Source organism: Ixodes scapularis, unplaced genomic scaffold (assembly GCF_016920785.2).
Source record: "Ixodes scapularis isolate PalLabHiFi unplaced genomic scaffold, ASM1692078v2 PGA_scaffold13__105_contigs__length_92229423, whole genome shotgun sequence".
NCBI lineage: Eukaryota > Metazoa > Arthropoda > Arachnida > Ixodida > Ixodidae > Ixodes > Ixodes scapularis.
The window spans coordinates 18740139-18756340 of record NW_024609839.1 but is presented as its reverse complement, the minus strand read 5'-3'; the positions used below and the strand labels follow the sequence as shown (position 1 = coordinate 18756340).

Sequence of the window (16202 nt, the reverse complement as noted above, 5' to 3'; positions counted from 1 at the left end):
ATCCTCGTGGATCTCGCCGTGGAAGGGTGTCGGCATACGGGGAGCGGCGGGCAGGTAGACGATGGCAGGAGCGGCGGGCGTCGGCGACTGGTTGGCCATCGTCGGCTTTGTTGGCTGCTTGGTCCTGGGCGGCAGAAGTTTGTGTTCCGGGGGTAGACCTCGGATGCGGTGACTTGACCGGGTCTCGATCTGGTCTTCGTCGGGTCCTCGGGAGGCTGGGTCCGGACTTGTACTGCGGGACCTCGGAGGGGTACGCGGCAGGGGCATGCGTTACCCCGCACCTCCACCAGAATGTCACGGGTGGTGATTCGTGACCAATAAACGAGAAATAAACAGAAATAAATAAACGTTTAATGTGGCGAACTTGTGCCAAAAATAAAGAAGGAAACAGAAGAAAGCAGAGCGTCGCGGGCGTCGAAGTCGGCGTGTCAGCAGAATCGAGCGCTGGGGCGAGACTGACTCGACAAGGTCGCGGGCGGCCTCTTATCTAGAGTGCGTCGCTATCTCGAAGATTCGGCGAAAACGGTTCGAGCGTCGCGTGATCGGGGCGAGAATGAACACGCACTTTCTAGAAAACAAAAGCAGGATAAATGATAGAAGTTACGGGCGGTACATGAATAAACGGGAGCTTTCTGGAGGACCGCGACCGAGCGTTGCTTTCTCAGCCTTGCGCGCGGCAATATCGAATTTGTTGTACACGTATATTTTTGTACATTTTAGAGAGAAAACGGCAAGAATTACATTTTTCCAGTCAACAAACAGAACAACACTCGCTATATTTCTATTGATCATGTTTTCAATCGCCATTGATACTGCACAGAGCTCCGCAGTAACAATGCTAAAAATACGAGATGTCATATACAAATATTCACAATACACGGCGCTACCGACAAAAGCGGAAGTCTTGGCGCCATCGATATAAACATGAAGATAACCATCATACCTAATTTGCTGTTCACCAAACTCTTGCGTAATTGCAGCATGGGAAATGCCGTGCTTGTTGAACCTAGTGAAAGACCAGTCGGAATCAACTATCTTTGCCTTTCAAGGTGAAATGCTGTCGATGTTCCGATTGAGGCCGACCTAGTCCAGAAAAAGGTGCAGCAAAGTGCGAAGATGTTCAATGCAGAAGCTTCACAGTGTTACAATGTTAGGTTTATTTTCAAAGATGCCAAAAGCCTCAACCTCGTAAGTGAAGTGTAAGTAGCATGCTGAGAGTCGGCCTGAATCTTGTAAGCTTGTGTTAGACTAAAAGATCTACGTCGTTTGTTTAGTGACAGCTCATTGGATTCTGCATACAAATTGAGGGCGTGGGACGTCCGTAAAGTTCCTGTTGCGAGTCGCAGGCCAAGACGGTGATCTGAATACAACATTTTAGGGCAGAAGTCCGAGCTGTTCATACACCACTCTACCGCAGTCAAGACGAAATCGTGCCAAGTCATTGTATCAGTTTTTGAACAGAGATAAAACTTTCAAAAGATTGGCGGAGTGAAGTCATTTTTGCGGCAGCGCTTTCAGGTACAAAATAAAATTAAGTTTCTTTCTATCAAATATAAACAGAAATCTCTGCTCCTTCATAACAGGGATATCAATTCTATTTAAGTCCAAGGAGGGATCCAAAGACAGCCCACGGCGCAAAGAAAAAGGCATGCAGACCGTTTTTGAAGCAGAGAACTTGAACCCATTTTCGTCGACCAACTTGGAACATTTGTTTACGTCTAACTAAGCGCAACTAGAAAGGATAGAAGATGATAAAGTACGTGTATCGTATGTTTAAAAATAACATAAAATAGAAGGTGGCAGCAGTCGTGCGAGTGAATTCATTGTTAGCAAAGATAAAACCACACTTAAAACACTCCATGTTGAAATATGTTGGCTTCAACAAAGGAATGAGATAGGACTGACCCAAGACGAACTTGGAAAGTCGTGTCCCTTATGCATTACAGAATACGGCCACGGATATTACAGGCATACATGTTTCGGAGGATCCCCCGCCTCTATGCTGTGAAGCATGACTTTTTGAATCGAAAAAAAAAAACTCAACACAGTGCTGCCTTTTTATAAAGCCTAATCATCATCATTTATTCTTGCTTGAAGGCCTAGGGGGCATTACACAATGCAGTGAACACTTAAAAAAAAAAAGAAAAAAACATTTATCAACAAAACACGCTGCAATCTAGTTATAGGTTAGAAAAAAATAAGCCAATAGCTGCAGACAATTTCTTAGTGTCTAATAAGGAAACAATTACATCAGGCAGTAAGTTCCAGTCGTCAATGGCCAAAGGTAAAGTAGACATTTGGTGAGTGACGGTTGACGATGAAAATGGACGGAGTTTACAAGAATTATTGAGATGAGGGAAAATGCGGTAAGGAGGCGATAGCAAACTTTGTTTGAGATGACTGTTGTAATAAAATATCCGATGAAGAAAAGAAAGACGAGACACCCCTGCGGCGGTGAGAAAGTGCGTCAAGGTTAGCTGATTGGCGAAATCTTAATATGCTAGCGTAAGTGGAATAGTCGGAATAAATAAAACGGAGGGCCCCTTCGTTTTATGAAAATGAAAACTTACAAAAACGTAAGTTTTTTTGTTTTTGTTTTTTTATCAGAAAAACAATACCAGAGCACCATTGTGCTTTCGCTGTTCTGTCCCGCGATTCATGTTCCACGTTTGAAAAGAGCTGCAGAAACTGTTCCAGGCTGATGTGCTTACCGTTTCCGGTACTCCTCAGGGTCCGTGTCACAAAGATTCTGTCAGACCTCGTCTGTCGTGCCTTGATATTTCCTGTACATCCGTTCAGCCTTCCGTCCATCGAGTTCTTTCTGCGCCCGTGGTGTACTGAAGTGTTGCGTACAGGAACGAGGCCATCGCTAAACGCCCCTGCGCGAATCCAAGACTCTGTCGCACATACGCAGCGCGTCTTCGATCAGAACCGCCCCAAAAGTGCAATAAAGTTCATTTTATACTTGCGTCGTGTCATAGCTTAGCAAAACTGATGGAGGCCACGTTAGGCCTATCACGGTGTTCTGACTCATCCGTTACACAAGAGCAGCACGCAGCATTTATTTTGCTCTCCGTAATACGATAGCGACGCTCGCAACGCGATCGGCATTAAATCCTGTTGACGAAAACAAAATAAGGTCCACCATAGCCTCCTCTATGCTCACAAAGCCTGTCAGTTCGACGACTGAGCCATAGGGCGCCCGGTCGCAGATTAAGAGCGCGAGGAGTTGGTAGCATAGAGCATCCAAGAGCCAATTCTGGGAGAAGCTGGACGTCAGCGCACAGCTTTTGGAGTGGCGAGGACCTGAAACACACATGTTCGCTCGGAAGAAGTGTTTTTCGGCGCCTCGCCGCAGCGGGGCGCCAGTCACGTGGTTCTCCTCTCATGCGTTGTCTGCCGCTCTACCTTTTCCATTTCGTCAACCGGTTCTCGTGGCAATTTGCCAGGTTTTATCAGCGTGTAGGAGGCTATAGGTCAATGCACACAGTTGCGCTTGGCTGCGTCCATACACACAATTGCCCCCCCCCCCCAAAAAAAAAAAAAAAAAAAATTAGATTTGTTGGTATACGGCACTTACAGAACTAGACAAGAGTTCGAAAACAAATTACACCTCCTAGCTCAGGGAAACTTTCTAGACTAAAACAGACGTAACCCTAAAATCGACGAAGAAGTACCGGAGTTAAACCAAGAGATTAATCGCTTTGGATGATGACGCAGATAAACGCTTTTCACAACAAAAAAAATGTTTTTATCGCCACTTTATATCTGCAAAGCCTGATGTAAAGAAAAATATCCTATTGTTTTTTTACGAATGTCTTAAATTTTGTACACCTGAAACGTCGTCCAGGGTGTTTCACAGTTATATATAACATTTTTTGTGGTTTTCTTTTATTCTGTTTTCACTGCGGGTCATTTGCCGCTAACACCCCAAACGGGTGCTAATTTAAATATTATTGTTGGCATATTTTTTGCCGTAAACAACCGCTACTGTTTCTGCTAGATGTAAAGCATTTCAGTTTTTTCTTATATTAGTCATTCTTCCGGAACTTCCAACAAGAGACAGATTTCTTGCACTGCCAATGATATGAGGGTCCGTTAAGTGGCACGTAGGAACATCATTTTTTTTTGTTCGAACGTTGGTGAATCTGGCAAGCGAAGAGATATTGTTCATGGTGGATGCCCGAGACCGAGGGAACCGGCCAGAAGGACGGACCAACACTGAGGTGGTTGTAGGGGACTCTTATCTTCGGGCTATTTTTCTTTCTTTGAATGCTGAAGTTCTTAATAATATAACTTAGTATTTTTGTCTTTCTCTCCCTGCATATACATATCATAATTATAAAGTTAGCTCTACAGAAATGTCACAACTTTATTTACACGAGCTCTTGGAACAGGAGGCTAAAACAGTTGTTACTTTCCTGTTGATGATTTAGGTGAAATTCAAGACTAAACTGTGCGTTTATGGCAAAACTAGATACGCTGTCAGCCTGAGGAGGGAAAAGTAGCAGAACTGCGATATATTCGCCATAATCCGGCAGCGTCCAACCCCCGCGCTCTTTTGCAATGAGCGTTCACTCCGTAATGGCACAGAAACCAGCACGTCAAGACAACTTTTTAGTGTAACGCATTGAGCATTTTTATATACACCCAGCGAAAACGAACCAAGTTCTCGTCGCGCTACATCGCATTCGTAAGGTAGGTCGCTTCAAAACAATCGTCGCCAAAATTGCTTCAGGAAATTTACGTTGGGGGCGACGACAGTCACACCACCCATGAAATCCGTCCTCGCAGGGTCCACGCTGCCTCCCTCCCATTTCTATACTTCAATATAAAATATGCCTAGCGCAGAGGAAGGGCAGAAGACACACAGAAACGCGGACAAAACGCACCAGGTCTGAGGCGCCTCCGTGCACTGTCCTCAGTTGGTTCGGATGACAAACGCCGTAACTATGCACTTTTGCTGTCGTTTGATTGGCCACGTCGGTAAACCTAAAGCGTGTTTCACATGCAGCGGTTTTTGCCAGAGCGGCGCGATTTCTGCCGTCACGGCGCTCTGGCCAGCAGGAGCGCTTGAGCGGTACGAGCGCCGCAACGGCAGAAATCGCGCCGCTCTAGGTTCAAAACAGCTGCATGTGAAACACGGTTAAGTCAAATAGCTAATACATTGTGCAAAAAAAAAGTCTGCAGGCCTAGCCTGAGACGTGGTTCTTATTTGTACGACGCTCCCGTGAGGCATACAAACACTGTCTGCAGGTATCTTTGAAGCGTACACATCCACGAAGCCCTCCAACATTCTTGAGATGTGTTGCCGATATTTATGTGATCGTGTCTACGGAGAAATTCCACGTCTCGTTTGTACGATCTACGAGCAGTGTCGCTGCGGCTTTATGGTGAAAGAGAGCCCTCCCAAGCAGCACGGAATTTTACCAAGCATCGGCCAATGGCTGGCGATCGTTTTTTTGGTCAATGGCCAAAGATTGGCCATTCATCGGCCAATGCTTGGCCGATGGCTGAGGGCCAGTGGCCATTCGCCAATGGCCAGAGAAAGGCATGTCATCAGCCAATGGCTGGCCACTGACTGGCTACTGGCCAAAGGACTATTTCCAGCCATTGGCCAATGATTGGCCAAATCTGTGCGAGTGCGCTGCGCCGAGAGGGCATGCGCTCACCGACGAGGGGCCAGTAGATCCACGTGCTGCCGACCAGCTGGAACGACGGCACGCGGCGCATCTGACCGAAGGGCTTGGCCGTGAGTCCTAAAGCCCTGCGCGGATAACAGTTTGAGTATCCGCGTCCGATCCGCATTCGCATACTTTGTATCCGTGTCCGAACCGCATACGCAAAATGTGGAACCATGTCGACGTTCTTGCTAACCACCAGAGGTTACAATTTCGTTTAGAGTAGCAAAATCAGCGGAAATCACGCCGACCGCGTACTTCCCCGCCGCACGCGGAATCGGAAACTTTCATCTGTGGCCTCTTAACTCTCCCTTGAAGTCTGAATGCCTAAGAAAAAAGGTCATAAAAAAAAAAGTTCGGAACGAGAGGAGGAGGAGCAGTGTTGGAAGAAAATCCTTTCTGTAATGTTACCGAGCGTATTCGGCCGCCTCGAGTCTTGCGGTGTTTCGTGTCAGCCAGCGAGCAGATACGCCGCTAAGTCAGAGTCCAAGGCCTGATCGGATCCACTAAAGTGTTGTTCGAGAAAGATCGCGGTCCGCAGGCGCCCAAATATGTATATTAAAAGAACACTTTTTTTTTTTTTTTGCTTGGGGCAGCTACGTTGGTTGCGCGCGGCAGCCCCTGGCATTGCTGGCGCTGTGGCGTCGTAACCGGACGAATATAAACTACCAGACTTTCTTGGCTAGAACTCTAAGCATACAAAAAAGAAACAGGCAATTTAAGGGCTGCCTATGGGCGTGCGCCGCTGATTCCGGAACTTTGCAAGCCGTGGCGCCACAGGATCGCGCTCGCTCTCGAAGCATTCTTCTGTTTTTGGTAACATGACCACACCACTCTCTGCGGAGAGGAGGAGGTTACTTCTACTTTCTTGTGACTTGTTCGTTTGAAGTTTTCTTTCCCGAGAAAGTTTTCCGCGTTTTCCCTCACAAAGAACTGGCTTTCTCGGCCCGACTGATGCCCTGCATTCTTTACTTTTACTTTTTCTATACATAGCATTTTTGACGAGATGAAATACACTAACTGAAGCGATCCAGTAAGAATCAGATTTTTCTTCGGATCCCTATCGTTTCTTCGAAACGCGTTTTGTGGAAATACGTTTCGTGGACAACTTTTCACGGACATACATTTCACGGCACACGGTTCGTCGACGCTGTACGTTTCGTGGGCAGATGCCCCGGCGACGCTTTGTTGACAACGTATTTCTTTGCTAAGCCACTAAAAGCTAGCGCGCGATTCACTAAGACGTGCTTAACCAAACCATGTCACCCTCCCCCCTGTAATCCAGGCAAGACGCAAAATGTTTGTTACGAAAATAGCAGGATTGTGTACAACGAAAGGTCTCAGGTTTTTCGATGGAACGAACACGAGAAGTCTTTCGATGAAACGTCGCATGTTGGCGAAACGATCTGTAGATGAAACGTCAGTCGACGGACTGAATGCCACCGGGCAAAACTTTAGATCCGGATCTGCGGATATCCGCATCCGCAGCCCCTAACATCTGCATCCGATCCGCAATCCGCCGAAATCCGTCTAATTTTTATCCGGATCCACCAGTTTGCTGCGGTTATTTGCGGATATCCGCGGATAATCCGCGGATACGCAGGGCTCTAGCCGTGACCCTTGAATCGCCGCCGCGGGAGGCGTTGGCCGACGGACCTGCCGCAGGCCCCGGGTGGGCCGCCCGCCGAGGAACCCGGAGCAGAACTCCGGTCGTCTTCATCGCGGCCGCCTCGGCCACGAGGGCGCGGTTGACGCTGGGGGAAGAACGCGAACAAAACGAAGAGGCAGCGATCCTACACCGCGCGCCCACCACGCTGAGATTGCTCGCGACGAGCCTGGGGACTGTGGAGACTTCCGAACGGGCGAATGTGACTAAAAAAAAAGGAGTCGGATAATGACTGGGCCCACGACAAGCGTCTTATATTCGGCCTTGCTACCGACCGCCATCTTATCGGTAAGGTTGTTGAGCACAATTGCACCAAACATTTGCTTTTATTTCCAGCATTGCGCAGCGGGCTGTCGCCGCAGGATCGCCTTTAGATAGGGAAGCGTTCGGGTGATAACGTTGGTCGGGTTACCTGTTGATATCTATTCTAGTAGGATGGATCGCGGATCTAGGCTTGTCTTGCTGGGGTCAAGGGGCACCAGCTAATGAACGGGACCCTATCGGAGAAACGGGGAAAACTGCAAATTCTTACCTTAGTAGGTTGTTCTCGACGACCACACTTTTATCGTATTTTACGAGGATGACAATTAATATTCTCTGAGAAAATACCAAAAGCTTTAGGATATAATTTTTTATAGATGTTGTTTTTTGTTGAGGTTTGAGGGTTGCGACTTCATTTGCGCGTCAACTGGTGATGTGGTACGAGACAAGGGTTGCCCGGAGTCAATGTGGAGTGGCTGGTGATCTCTAAGTCATCATAGCTTAGCAGACAATAAGCTAGAAGGAATTCACTGGGAACATTCGCGTCGTTTGAAGCGCTTGTACAGAGCACTTCTGGTGCAAGCTTTTGCTATGAACTGCAGTGAGGGCTTCTGTGACGAACTAAAGCTGGGAGCGTTTCGTTCAATTGTTGAGCGTGTCATTTATCTAGCAACTGAAGCAATTGACGCTGGCAGAGTCGATGGTGCTCCGGAACTTTCGATTTTTTTTTTAATCGGCGTTCAAATGCTTCACAAATACCCATCCGATCTCCAAACACCCGATATAATGATCGCATCACATATAAAATGCTTGCCTTCGAACACCACGTCCAAGCTTCAATACTCCTTTTCTTGCGTGTCTTTCTCCCATACACTTGTGTGTATCGCCTGGTGTAAAGCAATGGCCACCGGTGGTGCCAGCGACAGGCTCCCGAACCGCGATTCAGCCCACTACAATAGATATCAGCGGGGTCATCGTGGCTCTGGTCTACTTCCGCAAAGGTTCGTTGAAGCATACGTTGGAATTACAGTGTTCTAGAGTTGGCATATATTGAGGGCGAATCTCGGGCTAAAGGCTGTCCAAACAAAATACAGCAAATGCCGCGAACGGCAAAAATAAAAAAGGCCCACATCGTTGTTGCCGCGACGTTTATTCTCGAAGAAATGCGTTAGCATTTCGTAAACCCGTTACGTATAACGCGGAATGGTATAGTCAGAATCTCAGAGCTTTTCTGCGGGGTGAACATTCCCGAAATTCCTTTTCACCACGATGCAAGCAGATCAGTTCACTTGGCGTGTGCATCAGGGATGTGTCCGCTATGCACAAAAAAATACAGGGCCATTTCGCCTGACTTGTAAAAAAGTTTACATCGGCCAGGCCGGTCGCTGCATTAATGATAAATTACGAGAAACTGCGTGTTCGATTAGGGCATCTCCGTCAGGTATCTGGCGGTGCACTGCAGCAGATGTTGTTCTGCGGTTTTGGAACATACCATGGTCCTGGGAAGACAGTCACTAACGAACTAGGGAGATAACTGAGGCCTTTTACATTTCCAAGTTCAAAAACAACTGTGTCAGCGCGCCTTCGATAGACCTTTATGATTGTGAGTTGGCATTTTCGAGGGGCTTTAACTTGCGACGGTCATGTGTCGTGATGTAATTTTTGTTAGCTATGACCACGCCGTTGGGCGTTTCTTTAAAAATTAACAGGTGACAGCCGGCTCTCTGTGTACATCTTCTCTGTCCTGTGTCCATGTTCGCGCTGTTTTATCTGTAAACATGCTTCACAAACTAGCCCAGATTTTCAGCAGTATTACAGCTCATTATATATTTTGTCAGAACATCTTTGTCTGTCACGAATTCGAAGGTGCAGCGAGGTGCAAACACAACAATGGCTCATAGTTAGCTGTAGAAATGTATTATGAAAATCACCTGCTTTTGTGCAATCACCCCTTCCACTGTTGAAAACCACAGCCGCCAATGTTGGCACGCTGGACGCACTGCATGCTGGAATTTTGCTGCTCTAGTTAATGTTCGGATGGAGGCCGGTGACTGTACATAAAATGAAGCTCGGGAAAATTAATGTTTACAGCTACATACGAGACATTATTATGCTTGCTGTTTTCTGGACCTTCACCTTTGGGTTTCTCAGTGTAAAAGAGGAAGCAAAAAAAAAATAACATTGGCCAAGAGACAGATATCAGCATGTACCGTTATGGTCAGTCAGCAGCCCTATACGGTTCATAAATACAGGGTGGCGAGGTTAGAAGGGTGTGTCCGTGGCCGATATATGTTATAGCTCCTGAGCTCTCCGCCTTCTGTCGGTGTTTGTTCCTTTCTTTCTTCTTGAAACTTGCCTTTCCTTCGCTATGTTCGCTGATATCGATAAGAGCCCGTTATCGCACCCGTCGAACGCAGGCGACCGATGACACCGCCTGACAAAGCGTGTCTGCGCAAACGTCCCTGCCTTTTGTCTTCTGACCTTTTTAGACATATTGTTTCTCGTTTGCGCATTTGTTGGTGTCTTCTTATCCAGACAATAACCTCAAATGTTCACAGGAAGGCCGTTGTCGGCAGAATGAAAACCGGCTGCTGTAAAAGTAAAATGTGAGAGCAAAGCAAAAAATCACTCATTGCGAGAACGAACCACTGGTGCGTCGGATTTGTGGCATGGCTTCTATTTGTTTATCTCCAAACCTGTCAGTTCATTTGCAACAAGAAATGTAGCAAAATACACAACTCTAGCACTTTATAATATAAATCGCAAAAGTATTTAATTACTGAAACACAAATAGAGCATCTTGGTGCAGAAATAGAAATACTCAAAAGTGTCCCTAAGATCATATCGCAATACTTTCATGTCGAGATGTTGCCCCGATTGTAATTCCTCAGTCGTTTTACATTGCTGCAGGCGCCGGTTACTTGTTCACACATATGCACTGTATACCTGTGTGGAGGTTGATGCTCATGGCCTTGACTGCAGCAAATAATAGCCGTTGACAAGAGCTAACATCTTTTGGTCTTCTACATTAAAATGTTTTTTTTTTGTCTTTTTTTTTACCTAACGCAGGAGGAGAACATCCCACCGGCACCATGTGTCCTCTACAACAAGCAAGAGCTGGACGATGCAGACTTTCTTCACCTTGTTGTGGATCGTAAGTGCTTGTTCTCCGTTTTTAATGCAGAAGACGGGCTGTGCATGTTGTTGAGAGCATTTTGGCTGTTCCGCATCCAGTACCAATACAAGGGCTCCAACACGCTGGTTCCTCTAATGGGGTTCTTTTTTTTTTATTTATTTGGCTTGAGCGACAAAGCTCCAAGGACAGTCGTAATTAAATTTTTGAACAAAGTTTGGAGATAGGTATGTGGTTGAAGACATGTTTTGTGAGCCGTTTTAAAAGTGTATAATGAACTTTTCTCGCCAGTATTATCAGGTTCATTTTTATTTTGCTTACAGAACGAATGGTAGAAAGTTTTATGAAGGTATGTTTTCTGTTTCTCTCCTTAACTGTTGGGCACTTTCTGCGATAACTTATGGTGACCTCCCGTAAGCGAGTTACTTAGAATTTAGGTGTACAAGTTCTTCATTCATAGTCGTCGTCCAGAACTTTATAAGTCTCCTTGTACGTGAGCAAGAGGATAGCGTCTTCTACTAAAAGATTTGCTTTTTTTGCCGTAGGGTGTAAGTTCATTTTGTGATATCTTTCACTACGTGTTGGCGGATAGCATTCTTTATGTCATGAAATGGCATGCCTTGTATTTTTCATGTGTCTCTCAGGGTTCAATAAATGTTCAATTCAATACATTCTAATTGATATCAAAATGAGCTTCACTTACTGAAATACTGCTGTGGTTCAGTCAAGGGATAGACCACTTCCCTCTACCCTGCTTCCAATTAGTAAACAGATGCGCATAAGGAAACAAGTGATAAGCGAAGCGTGTTTCCTGCAATCCTCTGAGACAAACAAAACATGTCCTTTGATCTCCAAACAGGAAGTTTCCACATGCTTCGTTTGTGGCAACCCATGATGCACTACCCAATTGCCCTCGGGGTTATGGTGTGGCTTCCAAGGAGCTCTTTTGTATTAGCTTCATGAAGTGAGTTGCGCTCAGTGTGACTCATTATTTCTTTTCACGCGCCTCATATGTGGTGATTTGGCAATCCCCCTAGGGGAAAAAGTGTAAATGTGTTCAGTAAACGTAAGCTATAAATCATACAATAATAATATAAGAATATGCAATACCTTTGAATACATGGTTTTGCGCAAAAAAGACGGACACAAGAGAGAGAAACAAACACGAGCGCAACTTACAACTGTATTGAGGAAACCGTTGGAAAACATACAGATATATCGTCAACTTCAAAGCGTCCACACATGCGTCGTGTCACTATCACACGCTCGTCACAGAAACTTATCAAGGAAGCGTTTCTCAGCATTACACGAACTTATCGAGGTATCGCTCACACATAGGTCGCCTTTCTCTGTGATAAAGAAGGCTTCCAACAGCCTTCTTTATTAAAAAGAACGGCGACCTATGAGTGAGCGATACCTCGATAAGTTTGTATAATGCTGGGAAACGCTTCCTTGATAAGTTTTTGTGACGAGCGTGTGATAGTGACACGACGCATGCGTGGACGCATTGAAGTTGACGTTACATCTGTATGTTTTCCAAAGGTTTCCTCAATAGTTGCGCTCGTGTTTGTTTCTCTCTCTTGTGTCCGTCTTTTTTGCGCAAAACCATGTATCCTGTTAAATATTGAAAACGAGGAGGAGGAATGTGCGCGCGACAAAGGACCGAAGACGAAAAAGTGCAGAAAAGAAGCGCGAGGACAAAGCACATCGAGACGATCGAGGCAGCGGTGAGCGTTGTACATATCCTGCTAAGTAAACGCGTTTTTCCAATTTACACCGTGGACGTCGTTCCTCTAACTTCATGAAATATTGGTGCCGAAACCCGGGACTCTGCTACCTTACTGACCCAACCGAGAGGAAAGATCGTCAATATTAACGACATGGAACGCGTGAAAAGCAAACGAACCACCCAGCGGGCTCTGCATACACGTCTACGAACCGAAGCAAGACAACTCATCGACTCCAACCAGCTCAGCCTTTCTGCTCTGCGGGTTTTGCACGATAGACTGAAGACTTGCAATGACGGCCTGCAGAAGCTCAACGAGCAACTAGAGGCCTTCCTCACGGACGAACAGACTGCAGAGGATTTCGTTTCAGTAAGCGAATACGAGGACAACGCAGCTGCAAGCTTGGCGCTGCTCCGCCATCACATTGAATCGCTCCAAGCTCCAGGCCCACCGGCTCGAGGAATCGATCAACAAAACGAAGACTTACCACTTGCTCCGAGCGCACAACACAATGATCACGGCGATCACGGAGGTCCAGGGCGGGTAGGTGCAAGACTTCCCAAACTAGAGCTTCCTCGTTTTGACGGAACCGCATCCCAATGGCAGCCCTTTTGGGATATGTTTTGCCATACTGTTCACGAAAACAACCATTTGACCAACATTGATCGGTACCACTACCTGAAGACTCTGCTGAGTGGGCCCGCAGCGAAAGCCATTGCTGGAATCCAGGTGAGCGAGGCATCCTACTGCGTCGCAATCGAAATATTGAAAAACCGATTTGGAAGCGTAAAAATTATCCAGCAAACGTACCTTGCCAACCTAAGAACGCTGAAGCCAGTCAAGTCATCTGGTGACGTGACTGAACTGAGGGAACTCCTGGACAGCGTACAGATTAACGTGCGAGGCCTAAAAGCGCTGGGTCTGCCGGAGCTGTCGTACGCAGCAATGTTATTAGAGGTTCTCACCAAAGCAATCCCAAGTGACATCGTTGTTGACTATTATAAACGACAGAGTTTCTAAGAGAACACAAGAGAAAATCAGTCGTCAGAGGCAGAGCTTGAACAACTCTTATGCTATCTGCGTATAGAAGTGGAAGCCCGCGAGAAAACTGGGCTCGTCGCACTTACAAAACGAATTCTGCCTGACGACACACGAAGCTCATACAGCAGCCATCTACCTTCAGCGGCGGTACTTCATAGTGACGCGGCTAAACAGCAAAGTGACTGTTTCTTTTGCCTTTCGCCAACGCACAACATCGAGAACTGTTCTTCTGAAATCAATCTGCAGGAGAAGAAAAGTCGGCTAGCAAAGGCAAGTAGATGCTTTAAGTGTACTGCTATTGGACATCGGGCGAGAGACTGCCGCCGAAACGTACGCTGCTCAGAATGCAGGGGCAGGCACGCTACTGTTGTTTGCGATCCGGTGTACAAAGCAAAGAAAGGCTCACGCGAAAAAGAGAGCGCCATCATGCACGCGGCAACCAAGGATGCATCCGCGACCTTAGTGGATAAACAGGTGCTCTCACAGACATTTAGAGCCTGGTTGTTGAACGAAAGCCAGTCGTGCTACATCAGTGGAGTCTTCGACAACGGGAGTCAGAGAACTTTCATAAGAGAAGACGTGTCGAGGAAATTGGGATTACGCACGGAAAAAACAGTTGACTTGTCGATCAAAGCTTTTGGAGGATCTAACGGAGCACCACGAAGGAAATACAACTTAGTACAAGTCGCCGTGATGAGCCAGTTCAGCCATTTTCAACACGAAATCGAAGCAATTGAAGTTCCATTTATCTGCGAGGAATTAATTGAAGCTCCCGCTGCACACTCTTTTGTTCATGGGCTGAACAAGGAAGGACGGTATATTGCTGACTTTCTGTTATTCCCTGGACTCAAAGGAAAAGCTGGTATCAGCTTACTTGTGGGAGCAGACCAGATATGGAAATTCCTCCTGAACGAAGTCTGTTTGCATGGCGAGGACAAGTGCCTGGTGGCTATAAACACGAAGCTCGGTTGGACCTTCCAAGGACCCGTGACATCTGGCGGCGGTGTTTTCACAGAAGCTGGAACACACATCTGTGTCCTCCAAACAAACGGCGTCGAATCAGAAGTTTCCGACACGCTCCAGCAATTCTGGGAGCTCGAAAGCATTGGAATACTTGACGCTTCAACGAACTTCAGTCACGACAGCGAAGTTCTCCAACAATTCAGCAAGGATATTGCGTTTAAATACGGAAGGTATGAAGTAGCTCTTCCTTGGAAGAACCTTAACGTGGACCTGTCAGACAACCATACGGTTGCAGTCAAGCGGCTACACAGCTTGGTTCGACGGCTCATCACAGATACAGAGATGATCCAGCAGTATGACGCAGCTGTCCGGCAATACGAAGTGGATGGACATGCAGAGAAGATAACTTAAGGCCAAAGCATACCTGACAAGTGTTACTACATGCCTCATAAGCCTGTGGTACGAGAATCATCAACAACGACAAGACTGCGAGTCGTCTTTGACGCCTCATCCCATGCACTTGGGGTAGCTTCACTGAATCATCATCTGGAGAAAGGGCCGAATTTGACCAATGACATGGTGAAGACGCTCGTGAACTTCAGGCTGCACAAGATAGGTCTCACGGCAGATATTCAAAAGGCTTTTCTTCAAATATCTATTAGAGGAACCGACAGAGACGCTCTACGATTCCTGTGGTTTGAGCAGATGCCAAAGACAGGCCATCCCCTGCCTAAAGTGGAAGAGTATCGAATGACTCGCGTACCTTTTGGAACGACGGCAAGTCCATTTCTACTGACTGCCACATTACAGCATCATTTCAAGCGTATGGAAGTAGCTTTTCAAAACACAACTAGGCTACTCTGCGAGAACTTTTATGTGGACGATCTAGTCACGAGAGTTTCAACTTCAAACGAGGCATTTCGTGTTTACAGAGAAGCTAAAGTCATCCTTGAGGAAGCTGGCATGACGCTTCAGAAATGGACCACAAACGACGAGGCGCTTCAACGACACATTGGAAAGGAAGTTGCACCGTCTTCGGCTTCGGCAGCTAGAAAGGTCCTCGGTCTTTTATGGAATACCGACCCCGACGAGCTTCACCTTAATGTCGAAACAGTGCTGCAGTTCCTCGAAGACAAAGACAACACTAAGCGTTTTGTTCTTCAGACGACAGCGCGACTGTTTGACCCTTTGGGGTGGTTGTCTCCGTTTCTCATCAGGATTAAAATCCTTTTCCAGAGGATTTGGGAACACGGCACCGACTGGGAAGAAGACATGCCTAAAGCATTACAGAAAGAATGGGACGAATGGTGGGAAGAATTCCGGGCGTTACAGACATTTTCGATTCCCAGATGTGGTTTGAAGAACTTTTTTGATAACTCTGCACGCCACCAACTTCACGTGTTTGCAGACGCCAGTTCGAGTGCCTATGGTGCAGTGGCCTACCTCAAGATCGAGGATACAACCGGAAATGTGAGCGTCCAACACTTGCTCTCAAAGTGTCGGGTAGCTCCTATCAAACGTATCACCCTTCCTCGCTTGGAACTAGTTACGGCAGTTCTGGCCGCTCGTTTAATGAAGTTCCTGAAAGAGACGCTGGCAAACAAGCATTGGAACATGATTTACCACTTGTGGACCGACTCAACTGTCACTCTATGTTGGATCCGAAGTCCTGCAGCCAAGTGGAAACAGTTTGTTTCTAACAGAGTGACAGAAATACAGACAGCAACGGA

The 16202-nt window shown here is 46.6% G+C and overlaps 1 protein-coding gene across 1 annotated transcript; it reads left to right on the top strand.

The window, feature by feature from the left end:
• The first annotated feature begins 12621 nt into the window (after window positions 1-12621).
• LOC120846547 lies at window positions 12622-13488 on the top strand. Its single transcript, XM_040218353.1, has one exon. The coding sequence runs from the start codon at window positions 12622-12624 to the stop codon at window positions 13486-13488; it is 867 nt and encodes a 288-aa protein (XP_040074287.1).
• Window positions 13489-16202: the final 2714 nt, after the last annotated feature.